This window comes from Cynocephalus volans, chromosome 10, assembly GCF_027409185.1.
Source record: "Cynocephalus volans isolate mCynVol1 chromosome 10, mCynVol1.pri, whole genome shotgun sequence".
In the NCBI taxonomy this organism is placed as follows: domain Eukaryota; kingdom Metazoa; phylum Chordata; class Mammalia; order Dermoptera; family Cynocephalidae; genus Cynocephalus; species Cynocephalus volans.
The window spans coordinates 109301507-109323888 of NC_084469.1; the positions used below are offsets into that span (position 1 = coordinate 109301507).

Genomic DNA, 22382 nt, shown 5'->3' on the forward strand with positions numbered 1-22382 from the left:
AATGCTCTTGGGAGCAGCCCTCCACCAACCACTGATGGCTGGTGGACAATACTTCAGCTCCTGGTCCCTCAGTGGGGACAACTCTGAAGCATGTTCTATACCATCTCCTAGAGCTTCTCAGTAGGACTGAGCTCTAGTTGCCCACATTAACTGGCTTGATGAGCCACATTTGTTGGCTGCCTTCAATTCCCTATCTCAGCTCTCCATTTGCTACCAGTATTTCCTGAGATCAATTCCCAAGTAAACTATTTGCATTCAAATACTATCTCAGTTTCTGTTTCTGGAGGAACCCAGACCAGATTTCTGGCAAAATGTACACTGGGGCAAAAAGCTGCAGGCGGAACTGGAAGATAATCCCCAGCAACCCCAAAATATGGTGGTCAGACCTAAAGTAGAGAGAAAAACCTTGTAATTCTGAAAAATGGTGGCCAAGCTTTAATGAATAGGGGATCTTTGGATTTCCCCAGTGCTCAGATCCCAGCCCTTCTGAAGGGAAAGTCTTAATACCACCCTCAAAACATTTGAAAATGATGATAAATTGAATTTAACTAAAGATTTAACAAAGCAAAGACACAGCTGGAGTACAAATTAGATTGATTCAGACCCCTCCACACTAGAAGTCTAACAGAAGGAGCATGTCCTCTTCTAAGGGTAAATATTATATATTTAGGCACTACTGTTCCTTTATATACAATGCCCATTATATTACAAAGATTATTACACACAAAGAAGGAAGAAAATGGGACAATAATCAAGAGCAAAAACAATTAATAGAAGTAGACACAAAATGACTCTGACGTTTAAATGATCAGACAAGAATTTAAAAATATTTATGATAAAAAGTGGAAAAGGTGTATAATATAGGTGAACAGATGGGAAATTTCAAAATTTCAAAATAAAAACTAAAAAAAGGATCAAATGGAAATGTGATAAATAAAAAACACAATGACATAAATGAATAATTCATCTGATAATGCTTAAAAGTAGACTAGTCAGTGAAGAGAAAGATCAGCGAACTTAAAAACAAATTAATGGAAATTATTGAAACATATATGTGAAGATAAAAAGCCAACAAAGGGAAAAGGAACAAAGAATCTGAGCATTATAGGACAATCTCAAATGGTCTAAAGTACAATTAAAGTGCCTGAAGTAGAGGAGAGAATGCAGCAGAAGAAATATTTGAAGAGATAATGGTTGAGAACTTTCCAAAATTTATGCAAGACATCAGCCCAAAGATCCAACAGTTCATAAAGCCCCAAGCAGAGTAAAAAGAAAGAAAACCACGTTTAATACATCATACTCAAACTGCTAAAAAAAAAAAAAAAAAAAAGATGAAGAGAAAATTGTAAAATCAGCCAGAGGAAAAAAGATCCATTATGTACACTGTATGACAATGATAAGAATTTCAGCCAACTTCTCATCAGAAACAATGAAGACAGAAGACAATGGAATGACATCTGTAACTTGAAAGAAAAAACAAAACCTGCCAGCCTAGACTTCTATATCCAGTGAAAATAGCCTTTAAAACTGAAGGCAAAATAAAGACATTTCAGGTAAATGAGATCTGAGAGAATTTATCTCCAACAAATTTGTGCTAAAAAGTAATTCTTCAGGCTGAAAGAAAATATCATATGGACACTCAATGAATGAATGAAGATATTCAGAAAGGTAACTAGGAAAGAAAGTTCAGCCCAAAGCTATCTGTGTTCTAGGAAAATCAGAAGACTGAACAGGCAGTTACTCAAAGACACTGGAACTGTTTGGTCCTGGAAAAGCAGTCTTCTGCCATCAAAGTTCCTGAGTAGTCCCCCAAACCAGAACTCCTCATCCAAGCTGGCCCTGAAATGTTCAAGCCCCTAGTGAACCCCAAGATGAAGAATCATTAGACTTGTGAACTACAAAATGAAGATCACATATGTGTGCACCAAGAGGCTGGTATTGAAATAAACTCTAGAGCAAGGGTTTTAAAAATGCAGGTAGACTCCATTCTGCTCCCACAGAAATAAACACACACCTCTCATGGGCGCAACTGTTCCATTGCATGTGGCAACTGCACGAGGCAGTCCAGACCAAAGTACCAATTCTGAGACCCATCCGCTAACTGTGACCTTTCATCATTACAATTTACTGACATTTTTTTTTTTTTTTTAAAGATGACTGGTAAGGGGATCTCAACCCTTGGCTTGATGTTGTCAGCACCACGCTCAGCCAGTGAGCAAACCGGCCATCCCTATATAGGATCCGAACCTGTGGCCTTGGTGTTATCAGCACTGCACTCTACCGAGTGAGCCATGGGCCGGCCTATTTACTGACATTTTTTAACTGATCTATGTGTGGAGTGATGCTTTCTACAGAGATGGGAGCTTTATTTTATTATTTAAATATTCATGTTTTAACAACACCTCCCAAGAATTATCTGGTTTAGGAAGATGCATGGAATGAAGCTCTTATATTGAACACAATAAGTAAATTATTTTAAAAAGAAAATCCATTTCTTGGGCTCTATTTTATCTTCTTCGTGGGGGTACAAATTGGGGAAGCTCTTTGGGAAAGCAATCCTGCTGTGTCTAGCACAATCTCATCAAACTCAGCAAATCCGGTTGCAGAAATCTATACTAAATATTGTACATGTGCACATAACTGTGAACACAGTGTGGCTACATTTTCTGTGAATTTGAATTTGGTAAATTTGAAATAAGAATATAAAAGTATTCAGTCTTATGTGCAAATTTGAAATAGTAAAAATGCAAAAACATTTAAAAATGTGTCCAGCATCTCATGATCTCACAGCCGGGTGGCAGGGCGAAGAGGTGAATGTGGACTGTGTTTACGCTACTGCCAGCAGTGTCAGCACTGTAGCTGCTGAGCAGAATACCTACTGCGGTTCCTTATCAGACCCAGGGGAAGATCTCTCTCAAACTCCTCATGCTTTGTGTCTTCTGAGGTCTTCAGGAACATACCCCTCACTTAAAAGACCAGCCTCGATGATAACATTTGCTGCAGCTCTTTGTGATAATAAAACATTGACATTATCTCAAATGTTCATACATGGGAAAGTGGTTAAATAAGTTTAGGAACTTTCATAGCATGCAAGATGACATTATTAAAAACTCAGTTTAGAGCAGGAGTCGGCAAACTATGGCCTACTGCCTCTTTTTGTAATCTCACAAGCTGAGAAGGATGTTTATAATTTTAAATGGTTGAATAAACATCATTGTGACAAGTGACAATTCGATGAAATCCAAATTTCAGTGTCCATAAATAAAGTTTTATTGGCACAAAGCCATGCCCATCGTTGTACTTGTTGTCTGTGGCAGCTTTTGAGTAACAATGGCAGGGCTGAGGCCATGTGGATGGCAAACCCAAAAGCTATCTGGACCTTTATGGGAAAAGTTTGCCAACCCTTGGACTAGAGGCATTTTCATGGAAATAGCAACAAAATTTCATGTACTGCTCACTGTTCTGAGGACTTTCGATCTGTGAACTTATTTAACCCTGAATAACTTAGTTAAATAACTTATTTAACTAAGATGTAGCTGCTGTCATTATCTCTATTATGGATGAGTAAACTGAGGCACAGAGAGGAGAAGTCATTTGCCCAAAGTCACACAGCTGGTGAGTGATTCTGAACTCAAGCAATCTGGCTCTAGAATCTGTGCTCTTAATGGCTAGGCTCCCTCCCCAAGAGCAGGGCTTCTTGACCTGAGACTGTTGACATTTAGGGTTGGAGCATTCTTTGCTGTGGAGGAAGTCCTGTGCATTCTATGATGTTTAGCAGCATCCCTGGCCTCCACCCACCAGATAGCAGTAGGTGTGCTGGAATGTTCTTTGGGTCCCTGAGTGTTTCCAACAACCATGATGTCGACAACAATAATAACAGCCACCACTTTGGGAGGGCTGACTGTGTGCTAGAGAACGACTCTACACACTTTTCAGCCCATGCTAGCCCTGCGAGGGAGTCCTGATATCACCTCATGTTTAAGAGGGGGGAAACTGAGGCGCTAGGGGGTTAAGGAACTTGCTTAGAGTTGCAGAGCTGGTTGTGACAGAGCCCTGGGTCAACTCCAAGCTCTTGACCTTTAACCCTGTGGATACGCCTGACGGACATTCTTGACTCTACACAGGTATCCTCTGAAGGAGACAGATTGTTGGAGAAGCTTCCAGATGCTGTGGGTTTCCTGGTGGTCTCTGAAGATGAGTCCCTTCTTGCTGCAGGTAGCGTTGGCTCTCATTTTGGAATGTCGAGGAGGCAAGTCAAGATTGGGTTGGAAATGGGGATGGGCCTTGGGGACAAAGAGGAGTCCTAGGCCAGAGGCTACCAAATTTTTTCTGTAAAGAGCTGAGTAATAAATATCTTTGGGTTTTTGAGCTCAAAAAAGACAGTCTCTGTTGCACCAACTCAACTCTGCCATTATGGCACGAAAGTCGCCATGGACACTCTTTAAATAACTGGGTGTGTCCATGTGCCAATAAAATTTTATGGACATCCACATTCATATTCCATATCATTTTCATGTGTCATGAAATATTAAACTTACTTTGATTTTTTCCAACCATTTGAAAATATGGAAACTATTCTTAGCTCATGGGCTCATGGGCTGTAGTTTGCCAACCTCTGTTCTTGGGGAATCTCCTAACCTTTCTGGTCTTTGGGCTCATTATCTTTGTTTTTTGTTTTTTTTTAATAAAATTTAATTTTATTAATATTATTTTTTACATTCTAAGATGTTGCTGTGGAGCAGCTGAGGGGGGAGCGGGGAAAGGGGAAGGAATTGGGATGGAAGAAGGAGGAAGGAGGAGGGGTGGGATTGAGGCCTGTGGCACCCCCTCATTCCCATAGGGGAGACCAGGGGGCTTCCAGCAGTGGCTTGGTTACTGCTGGGCTGGGTGCAGATGTCAGGGGGGTGTGGCAAAAGCCCTCACCCCACACCATCCCAGCTCAGGAACCCAGGGCCCTTCTTGCTGCTGCTTGGTGGTCTTCACTGGGCTGGTTGCACATGTTGAAGGGGCATGGCCGAGGCCCTCGTGCCCCCCACCACCCCAGCTTGGGAGAGCCTGGGGCACTTCCAAAAGTAGCTCGGTGGCCACCACTAGGCTGGTTGTGGGTGTCAGGGGGGTGTGGCCAAGGCCCAAGGTCCCCCACTACCCTGGCTCGGGAGAGCCCGGGGTACTTGGGCTCATTATCTTTGAAATGGGAACCGTTATCCCTGTGGGACAATCTTGCTGAGAGTGAGGCTGGGTGAGAGGATGGGGTAGGAATGCTTTTTACATACAGAGGAACAAGTGCACACAACTCCAGCCTAGCAGGAAAGAACAATCAGGTCACCATAAGAAATTATGGTTGGTGTTATGACAAGACAAGAATTAGGGGCTATGGGAGCATGTCACGGGTTCCCTTCCTTACTCTGGGGCAGTCAGGGAGGGCTTCCCAGGGGAGGTGACCAACAGATAGATCCTCTGCAACCTGATTTTTACAAAACTATTTCTAGGGGTCAAAGACACCAGACCAACACTGTCTGATAATTCAAGCCTCAATTATAATTGTGCATGTTCTAGTGATCCTATTTAAAAAGATAAAAAGAAACAGTTGGCATTTGTGTTACTCATATATCTTATTTAATCCAATACACCCAAAAACTTGAGATGAAATCAATATAAAAATTATTAATGGAGGTTGGCCAGTTAGCTCAGTTAGTTTATGTGTGGTGTTATAACACCAAGGTCAAGGGTTTGACCCATAAAAATACCATACCAGCCACCTTCCAAAAAAAAATTATTAGTGGGATATTTTACATTCTTTTTTATTGTTAATGTACTAAGTTTTGAAATCCGGTGTATATTTTACATTTACGGAATACCTCAATTCAGACCAGTCACATTAAAAGCCACATTGGACAGAGCAGGTCTACAGACAAATGTATATCTTCCTAGACTGATTGATTATTGATTGGTATATACCCTCTATCCTGTTTCCAAAAGAATTTTTGGTGGTTTGTGTGTGTGTAATATATAGCACAGGAAATAGGAATGAAAGAAGAAAGAAAAACGGGTACGGGCACAAAATAGAATCAGGGCAGAGGCCAAAGACATCAAGGACCTCAGTGGCCTAGAAATTTGCTATGGTTGGGCTTCACGTGTGCCTCTTTCCAGCAGCCAGTGAAAAGAGGGAGTCTGGGCAGTTTCTCTACTCACAGTTTCGGGAGCCAATCTGTTGCTTGGGGAGTCATACCCCGACTTAGCTGAGATCAGACAAGGATTTCTTTTGAGGGTCGTAAGTAGAATTGCAGTTTGGGGGTCCCTGAGACCACCTTCAGGTTCAGTGATTCCCCAGGGCTCACAGAACTCAGAAAAAGCAAATGCTTTCATATTTACAGTTACAATTTACTGCAGCAAAAGCGTAGAGATTTAAATCAGCAGAGAGAAGAGGAGCATGGGGCAGAGTCCAGGAGACCCCCAGGTTTGAGCTTCAGGTTCTTCTGTCCCAGAAGGGTCATGTGGATGGCTCTTAATTCTCCCAGCAATGATGTGGGGCAACATGCATGGTGTACTGCCAAGCGGGGTAGCTCAGCTCCCCAGAGCCTCGGTGTCCAGGGTTTTTGATGGGAGTCAATTTCAAGGACATGGCTGACCGTCTGCACAGTTGACTGTAGTCTCCAACCCTTCCAGAGGTTGAGCTGATACTGCATGTCCCAAAGCTCCCACCATAAATCACTTTGTTACTATCTGGTGTGACCCAAATCCCCCCCTCTTCCCCCAGTACATAAAGACACCCTTATCAGGCAGGACATCCCAAGGGCTTAGAGGTCACTTTCCAGGAGCAGATCAAGGCTAAACCTTTAATGTGCAGGGTGTGGACAAGCCAGGCCTGCCGAGTTCATCTTTTACTACATAAGAATGTCATGCAAATGCCCTTGAACAGCAAATATTTTGATGCATTTTATCAGACTGTTTTCCGTAACATTCTTCTGGGGGACCCTCACATCCAAGTACAATCCAATAAAAACAGTTCCACAGAAGGTGTGGAAAAGGCGGTAAGATGGACTTCCAGTCCCCAGCTTCCAGCTGACCTGACTTAATCCAGAGGTTGTCAGGAGGCTAACCTGAGATAGCCCAGCGACTCACACCATAAGCCCTCAATAGGAAAGTTACTGTTGTATTAATGGCTAATACTTGGTGCTTACAATTTGTCAGAATCTTTCCTAAGCATTTACAAGTACCAACTCCTTTAGTCCCCAACGATTGCCCTGTAAGGTAGATGTTTTCACTGTTCTCATTTATGGATGAGGAAACTGAGCACAGAGAAGTTAAATAACTTGCCTGAGGCCACACAGCTGTAAGTGGAGGGGCTGGGATTTGAACCCAGAGTTTGGCTTGACTCCCCACCCTCAAACGCGACGCTGCCCTGCATCAGAAGATCTGTTTATTTACCAATAATATTTTGTTTCTGCACATCTTGTAAGCAGTAATTCCCGTGGAAGTGCAGAGTGCCCACTTGCATGGTGCCCGTGTTCACCCAGCACACACAACACCTGAACTGTCAGTGCCAGTGGAAACGAGCAACTCAATGGGTTACCCAGGAACAGACCTCTTTTCCTAAAGGAAGAAAGAAGGTAGCTTCCTTCCTATGCAGAGGAGACAAAAATATACACAGGCTTATACATATAAACATAAACATATGCATATAACACATACATATAAACAGCTGTATTTTTGCCAGCTGTATTTTTGCCATCTTTTCCAGCTGCAGGGGTGGACCCCATGGTGCACTCACTCACCGAGCAGAAGAGGCCTGATTTGTCTCCCAGATGGGGCCTTGGAGACCCTGCATAATCTGGCCTTTGCCCACCTCCCTGCCCTGCTCGGGGGTCCTCCCAAAAAACATCACCCAGACCATATTTGGAACACAAGTGAGCAAGTCCCCTTGGGTAGGGTTGCCAGGAAAAATACAGGAGCCTCAGTGAAATGTGCATTGCAAATCAACAACAAATCAAGTTTGTAGGATCAGTACATCCCATGCAATTATTAGGGATATACTTATACTAATAAAAATGCATTATTTATCTGTCATTCAGATTTAACTGGGAGTCTTGGTTATCTTTTGTGTTTTTGTTTCTTTGTGGGTTTTATTTTCCCTCAGTCTGCCTGTCTCTCCGTCTGTCTCCCCCTCCTTCACTCCCCTCCAGCCACTTGGGCCTCCTTGCTGCTCCTCAGACATGCCCAGGACTTTCCTACCTCCTGGTCGTCCCAGGTTGTTTCCACCTTTCCAGCAGCTGCCACCTCCTCATTCCTCTAAAACCAGTTCAAATGTCCTGGGGCTGCTAGAACAGCCTTCCTTCCTTCCCTCACTCCCTTCCATTGTATTTATCGAGGGACTACTCTGTGCCAAGCTTTGTGGCTTCTAAGATACCATAAGGAGCCTAAACAGGCAGTCCCTGCCCCCTGGAAACTCATAGTCTTGTGATAATCAGTAACTTTACAGGTTTCCTTAAGACGATTGATTACCATTGATTATCAACCCCCCTCCACCTGTCAGCTACGTGAGGATGAGGACCGCGTCCACCTTCTTCGTCCCTGTATCCCTTCTCCGGGCACATAGAAGGTGCTCCAAAAAACCTTTGTTGATTGAATGAATGATTCCCCAGCTCCTCCGGGCACGAGATGCATAACCCCAGTCCCTGCTGTTTCAGGCTTCGGAAGATCCGTGCGGATATTCTTGGCCGATTCGCAGGGCTTTCATCGATTCATGGCCACCGATCTGCAGCACGAGGACACAGTAGAGACAGCCGTGTTTGGTCCCGAGAACAATCTGATTGTCACTGGGTCCCATGACGCTTTCATTCAGGTGAGGGGACAGCCAGGACCTCTCTGCCTCTGGAATAGAAAATGTGATTCTTCAGGGATCTTTTGGCTGCAAAATACAGAAACGCACAAAAATGAATGCAGACAGAATAGAGCAGGTCATACGGGGGAGTCTCCTGAGCTCCAACAATAGACCTGGGTGGGAATTACTAAAATATTCAATGAATGGGCTGGCCAGTTAGCTCACTTGGTTAGAGTGTGGTGCTGGTAACACCAAGGTCAAGGGTTCAGATCCCTGTACTGGACAGCCGCCAATAAAATAAAATAAAATAAAATAAAATGTTCAGTGAAGGAGGTAGCCAACTGAACTTGAAAAACCGGCAGGATTTTGGCCTGCAGAGTGGAGCAGGGTTGGGCGGGAGGAGTTCAAAGTTGTCGAAGCTGGTGAGAAAAATGTGATAAAGTATCAGTTCTCCAATGGTTTAGTCTCAGTACCTCTTCACATGTCTTTTTTCCCTTTTTATGAGCTGTTTCTTTGCAGCTTTTTAAAAATTTGACAAACAAAAAATGTATATGTGTATGGTGTATAACATGATGTTTTGAAATATGTGTGTATTCTGGAACAGCTAAATCTAGCTCATTAACATATGCATTTTCTCACATGCTTAGTTTCTGGTGGTGAGAACACTTAACAATCTACTCAGAGATTTTCAAATACACAATGCATAATTATTAACTAGAGTCACCATGCCGTACCATAGATCTCTCTCTCTCTCTCTTTTTTTTTTTTTTCCTGTGGCTGGGCAGCACGGGGATTGGAACCCTTGACCTTGGTGTTATAACATTGTGCTCTAACCAGCTGAGCTAACCTGCCAGCCCCCATACCATAGATCTCTTGAACTTACTCCTCCAAACTGTAATTTTGTATCCTTTGACCCAAATCTCCCCATCCCCTTCCAAATCCCACCCCTCTGGTAACCACCATTCCCTTCTGTGAGTCCAGCTTTTTTAGATTCCACATGTAAGTGAGATCATGCAGTATTTGTCTTTCTGTGCCTGGTTTATTCCACATAATATAATGTCCTTCTGGTTCATCCACGTCGTCCCAAATGGCAGAATTTCATACTTTTTTAGGGCTGAATAGTATGCCATTGTGTATATACACTGCATTTTTTTAATCCAGTCATCCACTGGTGGACACTTAGGTTGATTCCATATCTTGGCTGTTGGAAATAGAGCTACAATGAACATGGGAGTGCAGGTATCCCTTTGACATGATGATTTCGTTTCCTTTGGGTATATCCCCAGAAGGGGGATTGCTGGGTCCTGTGGTAGTTCTACTTTTAATTTGTTGAGGAACTTCCATACTGTTTTCCACAATGCCCGCACTAATCTATCTTACTCTCCCGACAACAGAGTACAAAGATTTCCTTTTCTCACCAACACCTGTTATCTTTCCACTTTTTGGTAATAGTCATTTGAACAGGTTTAAGGTGATATCTCTATGTGGTTTTCATTTGCATTTCTCTGATGATGAGTGATGCTGAGCATTTTTTTCACATACCTGTTGGCCATTTGTATGTCTTCTTTTGACAAATGTCTATTCAGATCCCTTACCCATTTTTTAATCAGGTAGTTTTCTTGCTATTGAGTTGTTTGATTTCCTTGTACATTTTGGATATTAACCTTTTGTGAGATGTTCAGTCTGCGAATACAATTGTCTCTTGGTATCCATGGGAAATTGTTTCCAGAAGTCTCCACAGATACCAAAATCCACAGATGCTCAAGTCCCTTGTATAAAATTGCATGGTATTTGCATATAACTTACCCACATCCTCCCCTATACTTTAAGTCATCTCTAGATTGCTTGTATCCAATACAATGTAAATGCTATGTAAATAATTGTTAACTGTATTGTTTTTTATTGGGGTTTTTTGTTTGTTTGTTTGTTTTACTGTTGTATTGTTATTTTTATGGTATTTTTTTCCCAGATATTTTTGATCTGTGGTTGGTTGAATCCATGAATATGGAACCCACGGATAAGGAGGGTTGACTGTATTTTCTCCCACTCTGCAGGTTGTCTCTTTGCTCTGTTGATTGTTTCCCTTGCTGTGCAGAAGCTTTTTAGTTTGACATAATCCTGTTTTTCTATTTTTGCTTTTGTTGCCCATGCTTTCAGGGTCAGATGCAAAAAGTCATTGTCCGGACCAATGGAGCTTTTCCCTTATGTTTTCTTCTAGTAGTTTTATAGTTTCAGGTCTTATGTTTAAGTCTTTAATCCATTTTGAGTTTTATATGGTGTGAGATTAAAGTCATATCCTCAATACATTTTTAAAGATTATTGACGACCCCAGAGAGAGTTTGTGTGTGTAGGTTATATCTATTTAATATATATATTAGCATATGATTTCCTTTGGAATAATTTTAGATTTACAGAAAAGTTGCAAAGAGAGCACAGAGAGTGCCCATATATCCTTCCCCTATGTTAACATCCCAAATTACCTTGATACATTTATCAAAACCAGGACATGAACATGGGAACAGTACATTAACTGATCTGCAGACTCTGTTCAGGTTTCACCATGAACAAAGTGTTTTTGGTTCAGAAATCAAAAAAATGTCCTTTCTTAATTCCAGGATCTCACTGCATTTAGTATCTATTGATATTTACCATATTAAAAATGAAAAAGAGACAACTCAAAAGTAAGCATCCATGAATGCATTAACATGACATGTTCACATAATGTTTTCATGAAAAATAATTATAGTTCCTGAAACCAAAACCCAAAAAAATTCATGAGAAGAGTGGCATCATTTCACATTTTTGCAAATCTCCTTATTGTCTGGCTTATTAGAAGACAGCTGGATTCTCATATTTGATTCTATATTCTCATATTTGTTCTGATATCACATGTCATAGAGTTTCTGGAAAACTCTACTGCTTACTCATGAGAGGAGAGTTATAAAGGCAAATAATATCTTCAAATTATTATGAAAATAGTTTTGACCTTGCAGACTCTCTGAAAGGACCTGGGGTACCCTCCAGGGGTTCCCTGAGACATACTTTGGGAACTGCTGTTGTTGCTGACTCGTGAGGTATGGGGAAGTTTAAGGAGATGGGGATATGTAAAGACCCTTAAGCAACAGCCTAAAAATTCACCTCAAGTGGACGAATGGGCTTAAGCATATTTCTGAGCTACAGTTGTATCAGGAAGAGGTCAGATCTGCCCTCCTGTTCTCCATCCTCAGGTGTGGAGTCTGTCAGAGCAGGGGAGCCTGGTGAGCATCCTGGAAGGCGTTGGAGCACCTGTGAACCTGCTGGCCCGGGGTGGGGCTTTGGTGGCTTCTGCTTCCCAGCAGTCCTCATCTTTCAAAGTCTGGGATCTCAGCAAAATTCAGAAGCCCTCGGCCTCTACCCCTTTTCTGGACCGCACCGGCCTCACAGCAGTGTCCCACAATGGAAGCTACGTCTACTTCCCCAAAGTTGGAGACAGAAACAAAGTCACCATTTGGGACTTGGCAGAAGGTTTGTAAGATATAAGTATGATCACTTATGTGGGTAAGAATAGAAAATCCAGTCTTTCTTAATTCAGGATGCCATGACAAATTACCACAGCCTGGGTAGCTTAAGCAACAGACATTTACTTCTCACAGTTCTGGAGTCTGGGAAGTTCAAGATCAAGGTGCCAGCAAATCCAGTGTCTGGTGAGGGCCTGCTTCCTAGTTTGCAGGTGGCTGCATTCTCGCTATGTCCTCACATGGCAGAGAGACAGAATAAGCTTTTTGTGTCTCTTCTTACAAAGGGCACTATCCCATTCATGATTGCTGCACCCTCATGACCTAATCACCTCCGAAAGGCCCCACCTCCTGATACCAGCCCATTGGTGGCAAAGATTTCAACATAGGAATTTGGCAGGGGGTGGGGGGAGACACAATCATTCAATCCGTAACACCCCCATAACTTCAGCCAAGTTGAAAGTGGCTAATCAGAAATAGGACTTGATTTTGTCCATTTCCAACATAAGGCAATTGATAATCTGCTTGTCAATTCCTGTTTTAGTTCAGTATCCTAGAAGCTGGGCCTCTGATGAGGATATTTGCACAAGTATTCGGGGGTGTTTCCAGGAGAACCCTGAGAGACAGTGAGGGAAACAAACAGGGGGAGGACTCAGCTGCTGCCCCCACCAGCCTTGTCCTGCGGGGAGCCCTGGAGGGTGAATTGCACCACTATATTCGTGCATCTGGGCTGCTACAACAGAATACCATAGACTGGGTGGCTTAGAAATAACAGAAATTTATTGCTCACAGTTCTGGAGACCAGAAGTCCAAGATCAAGGCACCAGCAGAGTGGGCGTCTGGTGAGGACCTGCTTCCTGGTTCACACCTAGTGTCTTCTTGCTGCATCCTTACATGGCAGAAGGAGTGAGGGAGCTCTCTGGGGTCCCTTTTATAAGGGAATTAATCCCACTCATGAGGGCTCCAGTCTCATGCCCTAACCACCTCCCAAAGGCCCACCTCATAGTACCATCACCCTGGGGATGAGGTTTCAATATATGAATTCAGGGGGTGGGGGGCACAAACATTTAGAACTGGCTGGTGAAGGGGGTCTGAGCATGTCACCAGCAGCACCTGCTACAGTCCCCACTGGGATTGGGGACATGCAAAAAGAATTCTGATTCTCAAGTTCATTCCCAAGTTCATTCATTCACTGATTTGGCAAACATGTTTTGAGTGCCAACTGGCTAGGCTGGGCTCAGGGGGTTATGAGCAAGACAGACAAGGTTACTATTCTTTTTTTTTTTTTCTTTAAAAGATGACCAGTAAGGGGATCTTAACCCTTGACTTGGTGTTGTCAGCACCATGCTCACCCAGTGAGCAACTGGCCATCCCTATATGGGATCCGAACCCGTGGCCTTGGTGTTATCAGCACCACACTCTCCCGAGTGAGCCACAGGCCGGCCCAAGGTCACTATTCTTGAGGTGCTTGTCTGCTACTTGGGGGGCAAAGCAGGACACTAGGAAATGGAGAGTGGCCCTTTTCAGAAGTTTGTGAAGGAAAAGTTTGGGATGAGGTCTGAGAGGTCATGTAAAGCCTCTAAGACTGTGGAAAGGAGTTTGCATTATGTTCTGAAAGTTACAGGAAGCCTTGAGAGGGTTGAAATGACCTGATTTTCATTGTAAAAATCTCAGATTGGCTGGCTGGTTAGCTCAGTTGGTTAGAGCATGGTGCTGAAAACACAAAGGTGAAGGGTTTGGACCCCTGTACCAGCCAGCTGCAAAACACACAAACAAATCAGCAAACAAAACCCCTCAGATTGTGGGAGATCAGAAATGGAATCAGGGAAACTATCAGTGCCCAAGATTAGGACTATGGGTGATTGAAAGTGTTTTAAAAAAAAAATCCTAAAAGTAAGAAAACCAGGGAACCAGTATCTCTATGATCCATTCTTGGTGTGGTCTTCTCCCCTGGCAGGTGAGGAACAAGACGCCCTGGACACGTCCAATGAAGTCAGGTGTCTGGAGGTCGCCGAGCAGGCCAAGCTGCTTTTCACTGGCCTGATTTCAGGGATCGTCCTTGTGTTCCCCCTGAATTCCAGGCAGGATGTGATGTGCATCCCCCCTCCCGAGGCCCGGAAAGCCATCAACTGCATGTCCTTAAGCAAGAGTGAGGACCGTCTGGCCATCGCCTATGACAACATCATCCTGGTGTTGGACATTGGCCCTGGGGACCCCTGTCCAGTCATTGATGGGCCCACGTACACCTTTTATACCCAACTGCCTGAGACAATCTCCAGCGTGGCCATTCTGACCGACTACCGTGTGGTCTACGGCATGACCAACGGCGACCTCTTTCTTTACAAGTGTGCGAATTCCAAAGTGTTCCCTTTGGAGGCCCATGGGAGCCGAGTCACTTGCGTGGAGGTCAGCCACAGGGAGCAGCTGGCAGTCAGCGGGTCTGAGGAAGCCCTGCTGTGTCTCTGGGACCTGCAGGCATGCAAGTGGAAATTTGAGATGAAATACACGGTGCGTGGCCTGCCCCACCTCGTTCATGCACGTTCCTGGTTTTAGAAAACAGCCGTCATTTATTAAGTGCACATCATGTGCCATCGACCAGGGTTGGCACTAAGTCAGGCAAGGGAGACACTAGCCTTGGGGGCCAAGGTTAAGGGGGTGCCAAAAAACTCAGCCACCAAGAGAAATAATACATTAATGCCATACAAATATACATTTTGGGGGGGCTGGAAGGTGGCTGGCCAGTATAGGGATCCAAACCCTTGAACTTGACCTTAGTGTTATAACACCTCGCTCTAACCAACTGAGCTAACTGGCCAGCCCGCAATATATATATATATATTTTTTTTTTTTTTTTTTTTTTTTTATTTTATTTTATTTTTTTCTTGTCTTTTTCGTGACCGGTACTCAGCCGGCCATTCCTATATAGGATCCGAACCCGCGGCCGGAGCGTCGCCGCGCTCCCAGCGCTGCACTCTCCCGAGTGTGCCACGGGCTTGGCCCCGCAATATATATTTTTTAAAAGCACAGAATGAGTGCCCAAAATCCACAAGGTGCAAAATTTCCACATGATAGATAAAGACAGGATCAAATCCTGCACTGGCACATCCCTACCTCACTCTCCTCACCCCAATCCCAGTACCGTGCCATTCTTTCATTCAACTGATACCTACCGCACAACCTCTGCCAGGCCCCTTTCTAGCACTGGGGAAGTGGCTGCGACCAGGGCAGACCATATCGTGGATCCACTTTCTCGTGGCGGGGACACAGTGAGCTCCGGGAGGGCAGGATTTTTTTTGTGTTCTCTGTCCCTGGGAGAGCCCCTGACCTTTCCTCGGTGCTCAGTAATTGTGAAATAAAACAAAGCAGCAAATACATGAAGAGCTGGGAGTAATAAGGGTTTCAGAAACAAATACAGAGAAGTAAGGGGGGTAGAGAGTGGCAAGGGCTACTGTTTAGGAGCACCATGTAAATCTGGTGGAACAGCATTCTAGTCAGAAGGAACAGCAGCTGCGAAGGCTTTGAGGAAGGAAAATGACAAGCCCTTTATATACAAAGTGTCTTAGAGTCCTCTCATATGGAGATTTTATCATTTTGTGTCAATATTATTCTTCAGAGTTTATTACATATTATTTATTTATATATTCATATGTTATACATTTATGTACATATTTGTACATTATAATTTACACCAGGGCACTTCAAGAAGTCTGTGGAAAAACAGAATTAAAAGATAATACAAATCTTTCCGTAAAGTTTTTGAAGACCCCACATATACAGTAGTCCCTCGGTATCTGTGGGAAATTGGTTCCAGCACCTCCCTGCAGATACCAAAATCCACGGATGCTCAAGTCTTTTATGTAAATGGCAAAGTATTTGCATATAACCTATGCACATCCTCCCGTATACTTTAAATAATCTCTAGATTACTTATAATGCCTAATACAGTGTAGATGCTATGTAAATAGTTGCTATGCTGTATTTTTTTATTGTAGTACTGTTACTTTTTATTGTTTTTTTCCCCAAATGTTTTTAATCTGTGGTTCGTTGAACCCATGGATGTAGAACCTGCAAATACAGAGGACTGACTGTACATACATACATACATATATATATATACATCATTATATGATTTAATCCTCACAACAGTTTTATAAAGTGGTTGTTATTATTCCAATTTTTCAGATGGGGAGCTAAGGGCATACCTTATGTTCCAAGATGTAAAAATTGATAATTAACATAGACAATTTTGTAATTAAGAGAGCGGAGTATGTGTAGTTTCATCTTAAAAGACCCTTGTCTCACCCGACTTATTTATTTTTATGAGGCCACTATAAGACTGGGATGTAAGTCATCTTTTGCCCTGTTGAGATGAGAAATTTCACCACAGCAGTTAAATACACACAGCTTTCTTTCTTTCTTTTTTTTTTTGAGTAAACTTAAATTTGGAATGATTTTAGATTTACAGAAAAGTTGCAAAGATAGTATGAAGAGTTTCCATCTAGCCTTTTTTATCCAACTCCCCTAATGTTAACATTATGTGTAACAAGTGTACCTAAGTCAAAACTAAGAAATTAACATGGGAACAATACTAGGAACTAAAAACTGTTGACTTTATTGGTATCTTACTAGTGTTTCAACTAATTCCCTTTTTCTGTACTAGGATGCTATCAGGATGCTGGATCTATATTGCATTTAGCACATAATTTTAATTAAATATAATTATATTTAAGTTAAATTCAGTTTATTTAAGTTTAATTAAATATAATTATAGCTAACATTTGTATAATCAAGGTCATTTAAGAAATTGAACCCTATACTTCTCACTCTCCAATGCAAAATGTCTCTATTCCTTTCAATCCAATCTCTACGGAGATGTGCCTTGATCCTGGGAATAGCTATGCTACCCATCTCTCCAGGTATTCACTTGACCCATCCCCTGTGGGTTGCTTCAGAGCCTGGCTCCTTGGGGTTTGTCTTCTGGGTATCCTTCCATTTGAAATCAGGATCATATTGTCTGTTTTCAACAGAATTCTTACTGCAGAGGGGTCCAATGTGCTTGCTTCTCCAAGGACGACAAATATGTGTACGTGGGCTTGAAGGATCGTTCCATAATTGTCTGGAGTGTGCTGGATGGTGAGTCATTTTGCCTTCAGGCAGTACTGAGCTTTGATCTGGAAAGAAAGGGCCTTGTCCTGGGTTCTGGGTATTAGAGGACCCCACTCTGGCCTCCCCTAGCTGGTCCCTTGTGTAGGGAGGTGTCTGCAGGTCGAGGGCATTGACCCATGACCCCTTTCCTTGACTCAGGGTCTGGAACTTCAGAACACCCTCCCCACATGGCCTTGGGTCCTCTTTAGGACAAGCATAGGCTAACCTCCTCACTTGCTCTCCTTTTAAAGCCATCAGAACTATGCCCATTACTCCATGAATGGATCAATCCATTCACCAGGGCACAGTCTCACAATCTAATCACCTCCTAAAGTCCCCACTTTTCAATTACCATAATAGTATTTCCCACCCTCTTCACATTGTTACAATGGGGGTTAAGTTTCCAATACATGAACTTTTGGGGGACACTTTTAACCCATAACATATACATATGTGTGAGGCCCCTCAAGGTGTAGGATGGAGCTGGAAAGAGTGGGAAGAGAGAGGGACCAAACCACAAACAGTGGGGGACTGACTACATTCCAGCACTGAACTCTGAAGAGCTCAAGAATTCTCACTTTGAACCTGGCCTCCCAGGTGGTTGTGAAGGTACCTTCATCAATGTAGGAGGATAGAGTGTATTTTATTAAATGGTTTATTCACTGTATTTGTGATGTTTATATATTGTGTCTTACAGAATGTGGGCCTTGATTTCTCTTGCCCCAGGACCTATAAATGTTAGGGGCATCCTGTTTTCAGACTGATCACTTTGAAAACCCCATGTCTTTTGGTCTGTTCAACATTATGTGAAGGTCACATTAGCAAAAGTTAACATGTGTCATGTACTGAGTACTGTCCTCAAGTCATTCAATTATTTCAATGGTCACCCCCATTTTACAGAGCAAAAACTGGAGCTCTGAGAGACTGTGTGACTTGCTCAAAGTCATTACTCACATAGTGAGTAACTGGTAGGCTGCAATTTGAAGCTGGTCTGCCTGATTCCAGTGCTCACCTTTGTCACTTTCTTACACTGTCTCTCATTGAGAAGACTGTCAACATGTATTACCTCTTTGAACCCTTATGACACTAGAAGGGGGTAGGTATCATTGTTATCCTTGTTCAACAAGTGAAGAAGCTGAGGTTTGGAGAGTTTAGGACACTTGTCCAAGATCACAAAGCAAGTAAGTGACTGAATAAATATCAGGTAGAGCCTAATGCATTGTAGTCAAATACACTGTAATCTAGTACTTTGTAGTTACATACACTGTAATCTAATACACTGTAGTTGAATATATTTTAGTCTAACACACTGCAGCAGAGATACCTGGCAAAAAGTCACAAATGTCTCAGAAGCTGAGCTCTGAGGATTGTGACCTTAAAAGCCCATCCTTAGCATGTTCACAACCTCTCTTCCTACTTCTCCTCCAATAATAATAATACTTACTGAGCTCTATCTGGGACAGAAACCTATAATAAGCACCTGTCTTGCATGATGTATTTAAATCTTTAAAATTCCCCTGAACAGGTATGTTCTGTTATCATTCCCATTTTGCAGATGAAGCAAGAGGGACTCAGAGGTTATGTGTCATGTTTAAGCTAGTAAAGAGCATAGCAGGAATTTGACCCTGTGCAGCCAACTCTAGAATATGTAGGATTGGACCTCTGCACCCCACTTTTCTCATTTCAGTCCTGCGCTTCACCTCCCCACCCCCCCAGGCACCCTGCTCGCTGTCCAGTTTGTCCATGCTGTGGTAAACAGAATCATCCCAACCTCCAATGGCTTCATTGCCCCCACCAGACATGGTTATCTCATCCGAGAGCGATTCCAGTGCCCTTCATCAAGAGCCTCACAGCATGACCCTCTCAAGAACTTCAAGAAGGCAGTGTGGATGGTCAAATCCAGGCAGAGAGAAGAGCTGGCTGCAGCCACAGGAACACCCCAGGACCCGGGATTGGAGAGTTCCCAGGGAAATGAATGCAAATCAAACAAACACTCACAAATCTGCCTTATAGTGTAGAAAACCCCCATGGGGGCATGGGGTGCCAGTGAGTTAGCCATGTTTAATCTGGTTGAAGCAAAGAGAATGCACTTGCTTTGGGTGCAAGAACTCATTATGTGACCTGGACCTTGCCTCTTCCCATCTTTCTATTCTTCTTTCCTCCTTGTTGGTTCCATTCTTAGACCTGCCATCCCCAGGTTAGCAACATGGTGGCCATTATGCTACCATCCCCGAGTTCAGTGAAAAAGAGAGCTTCCTTTTCCTAACAGCTGAAACCAGTCTTAGCCCCAACTGTATCTGTCCCAATTGGCTCAAGCATCCATCTCTGAACCAATCATTATCTTTGATTGTCTGGCCTGACCCAGTGCCCATCATTGGGGCTGAGGTTGGAGATAATACCACCCAACCATGTGGGCCGAGAATAGAAGAGGGTATTTCTGAGAGGGAAACTGGGGTACTGGTACCAGGTGAAGGGGTGATGGATGAACGTGAGCCAGACCAAACCACTGATGTGGACCATAGGGCTTTACAGTCTATTAAAAAAGCACCTGCTACTGTCATCTGATCCTCATCACAGCACATACTTTAGGAAGGGCAGGAGTTTCTGCGCCCATATTACAGATGAGGAAACTGAGCCTTGCAGAGGTAGCTGTGATTTGCTCCAGGTTATAAGTGCAAGGTGCAAGAGCTCTGAGAGCCAGGAGCCTTTTGTTCCAATCCTTGCTGGACCACCTCACTCCAGTTTTAGTCTCTGAAGCACATCCATCTATCCCACAGGTATAGATGGGCAAAGAAGAAAGATCCATTTACATAGAATGGAAACAGTTTGACTGTTGAACTTGCACAAGGTATATGGTCCAAAAGTGAAGCATAGAGATGTCAATGGGTCTTTCTGTGTTAACAGATGTTAATGGCACACTTAAATGCTCACAGGGGCTAACGAATATTCTAGATGATTTCCGTGCACCTGTATGAGCAACAAGGAGCAATGGAGAATGTGGACATGTGGAGGGCACAGGTTGTGTCTAGGGTGGGCGCAGGCATCCTGACTAGCCCAGAATCACCATGACAACACAGTCCCATGTTGTCAGATCTTCCTGTTGTGATAAGCAAATCCAGAGACCTGAACTTTTATGCAAAATGTTCCCATTTTTAAAAATTGGCGATTGGCTCAAACTTTTATCTATAGGCACTTTTGGCCCATGTGTCTTTAGTTCATAAACTGACCTCATGACTCGAGCTGGCATTAAAACAATAAACACGCTATAGTTCTATCCTTACTCCTTGGCTCCCAAATTTTTAGTGTAAAGATGCTTTTTCATAATCTCAGAAACTGGAGGCTTTCGGAAGCAGACAGGAAGAGCCGTTGACATCTCCATGCTTCACTTTTGGACCATCTGCCTTGCTCAAGTTCAACAGTCAAACAAACTGTTTCCATTCTACATAAATGGATCTTTCTTCTTTGCCCACAGCCTTCTAAAAGCCCCACTTTCTTCTGGGGCTTTTGCTATAATGGTAGGAGAATCCAAATCTTCAAGGTGCTATTTCTTCTCTCCTCCACTGAATTCCAGATGGAGTTTCAGAAAAAGCAACCTTAGAAACAGGTTTTTGAGCTAGATGAGACCCTACTGACTATCTCATTCATTCATTTCCCAAACCAGGTGGGCTTTGGCAGTTCTGCAAATGTTAGTGTCAAATTCCATTTTTTTAAAAATATTTGAAACTGTAATTTAAAAATGAATGCTCAGGTGCTTTGGGCAGCAGCTTTTAAAGTGTTGGGGATTACTAATTTAGGATTCCCCTGTTATCTCCATTAAATGAAGAACCTATTTAGATTGCAAGGAGAGCCCTTGAAAAAAATAGCTACTCTTTTCCACCATTTTTCTGTGAATCAGGGGTTTACCCAATGCGGAAATGAAGTGGATATTCTGACAGTAAGATTTCATCTACAACGTTTGGTTGGAAATTTCTGTGTCCATCTCAACAGCCTCAGTGAAATCAATTGCTTTGTATAAATACTAATTTGAACATGGGAAAGAAATTTTTACTAATAAAATGCTACTGCCAATTGTTGCTTGTATTGGAGGATTTTGCTGTGAGTTTTTATTCAAGAAAGAGTTTGGTGGCTATGAATGTTTGACAGTCACTGTGCTTTGCAGAAGAGTGGCTTGCCAAGGGTCTCCCAGTCATGGCACAACCAGGATGACAGCATGGTTATTTCCATCCTCACCTTTCTGTCTTACAGATGAACATGATCATATAACATATCGTCCAGGGCTGGCTGCTTAGCTCAGTTAGTTAGAGCATGGTCAGGGGTTCGGATTCCCATACTGGCCAGCTGCCAAAAAACAAACAAACAAACAACAACAAAAATCCCCACATATTATCCAAATTGGGACACTTTCTGAGAAAAAAAGAGGACACTTTTAACAATTACTCCTTGACAACTGAAATAAACTGGACTACTCCAAGACACTTGGAATATAAATCCCCTTTAGTTGCAGCAAAAATGAATTTAGGTTAAATTCTAGAGGCTTTTTGTTTACTTCCTTATCTCAACTTTTTCCTTTATGAAAATGTTCAAACCTACAGCAAAATTGCAATATGAGGACCGTAATCACACCGCCGAGATTTAACAATTGCCCAATTGCTGTCAGTCCCCTGTTAAACCGTTTCAAAGTGAGGGCCAGGATTAGGCTCAGGCAGGTGAGGCACTCATCTAAGGCACAAAATTTAAGGGGTGCCGAAAAACTCAGCCATCAAGACAAATCATATTTTATTATTGTATTTTTAAAAAATGAATTTTAAAATGAATAATGAACAAAATATCAACATTTTATATAAAGGTAGGGTCTGACCCTGCACCCTGTCTACCCTAATCCTGGGCCTCGTGACATCAAGACACCTTGTTATCAAAACTAA

General features: G+C 42.8%; 1 protein-coding gene across 1 annotated transcript in view; it reads left to right on the top strand.

Annotated features, from left to right (window-relative positions):
• NWD1 (NACHT and WD repeat domain containing 1) overlaps positions 1 to 19478 on the top strand; it is a 62987-nt gene extending 43509 nt beyond the window's left edge. The window contains 6 exon segments of the mRNA XM_063113118.1: positions 4125 to 4215; positions 8688 to 8842; positions 12049 to 12325; positions 14273 to 14823; positions 17343 to 17448; positions 19177 to 19478. Coding sequence (XP_062969188.1) covers positions 4125 to 4215; positions 8688 to 8842; positions 12049 to 12325; positions 14273 to 14823; positions 17343 to 17448; positions 19177 to 19478 — 1482 coding nt within the window.
• The last annotated feature ends 2904 nt before the right edge of the window (positions 19479 to 22382 follow it).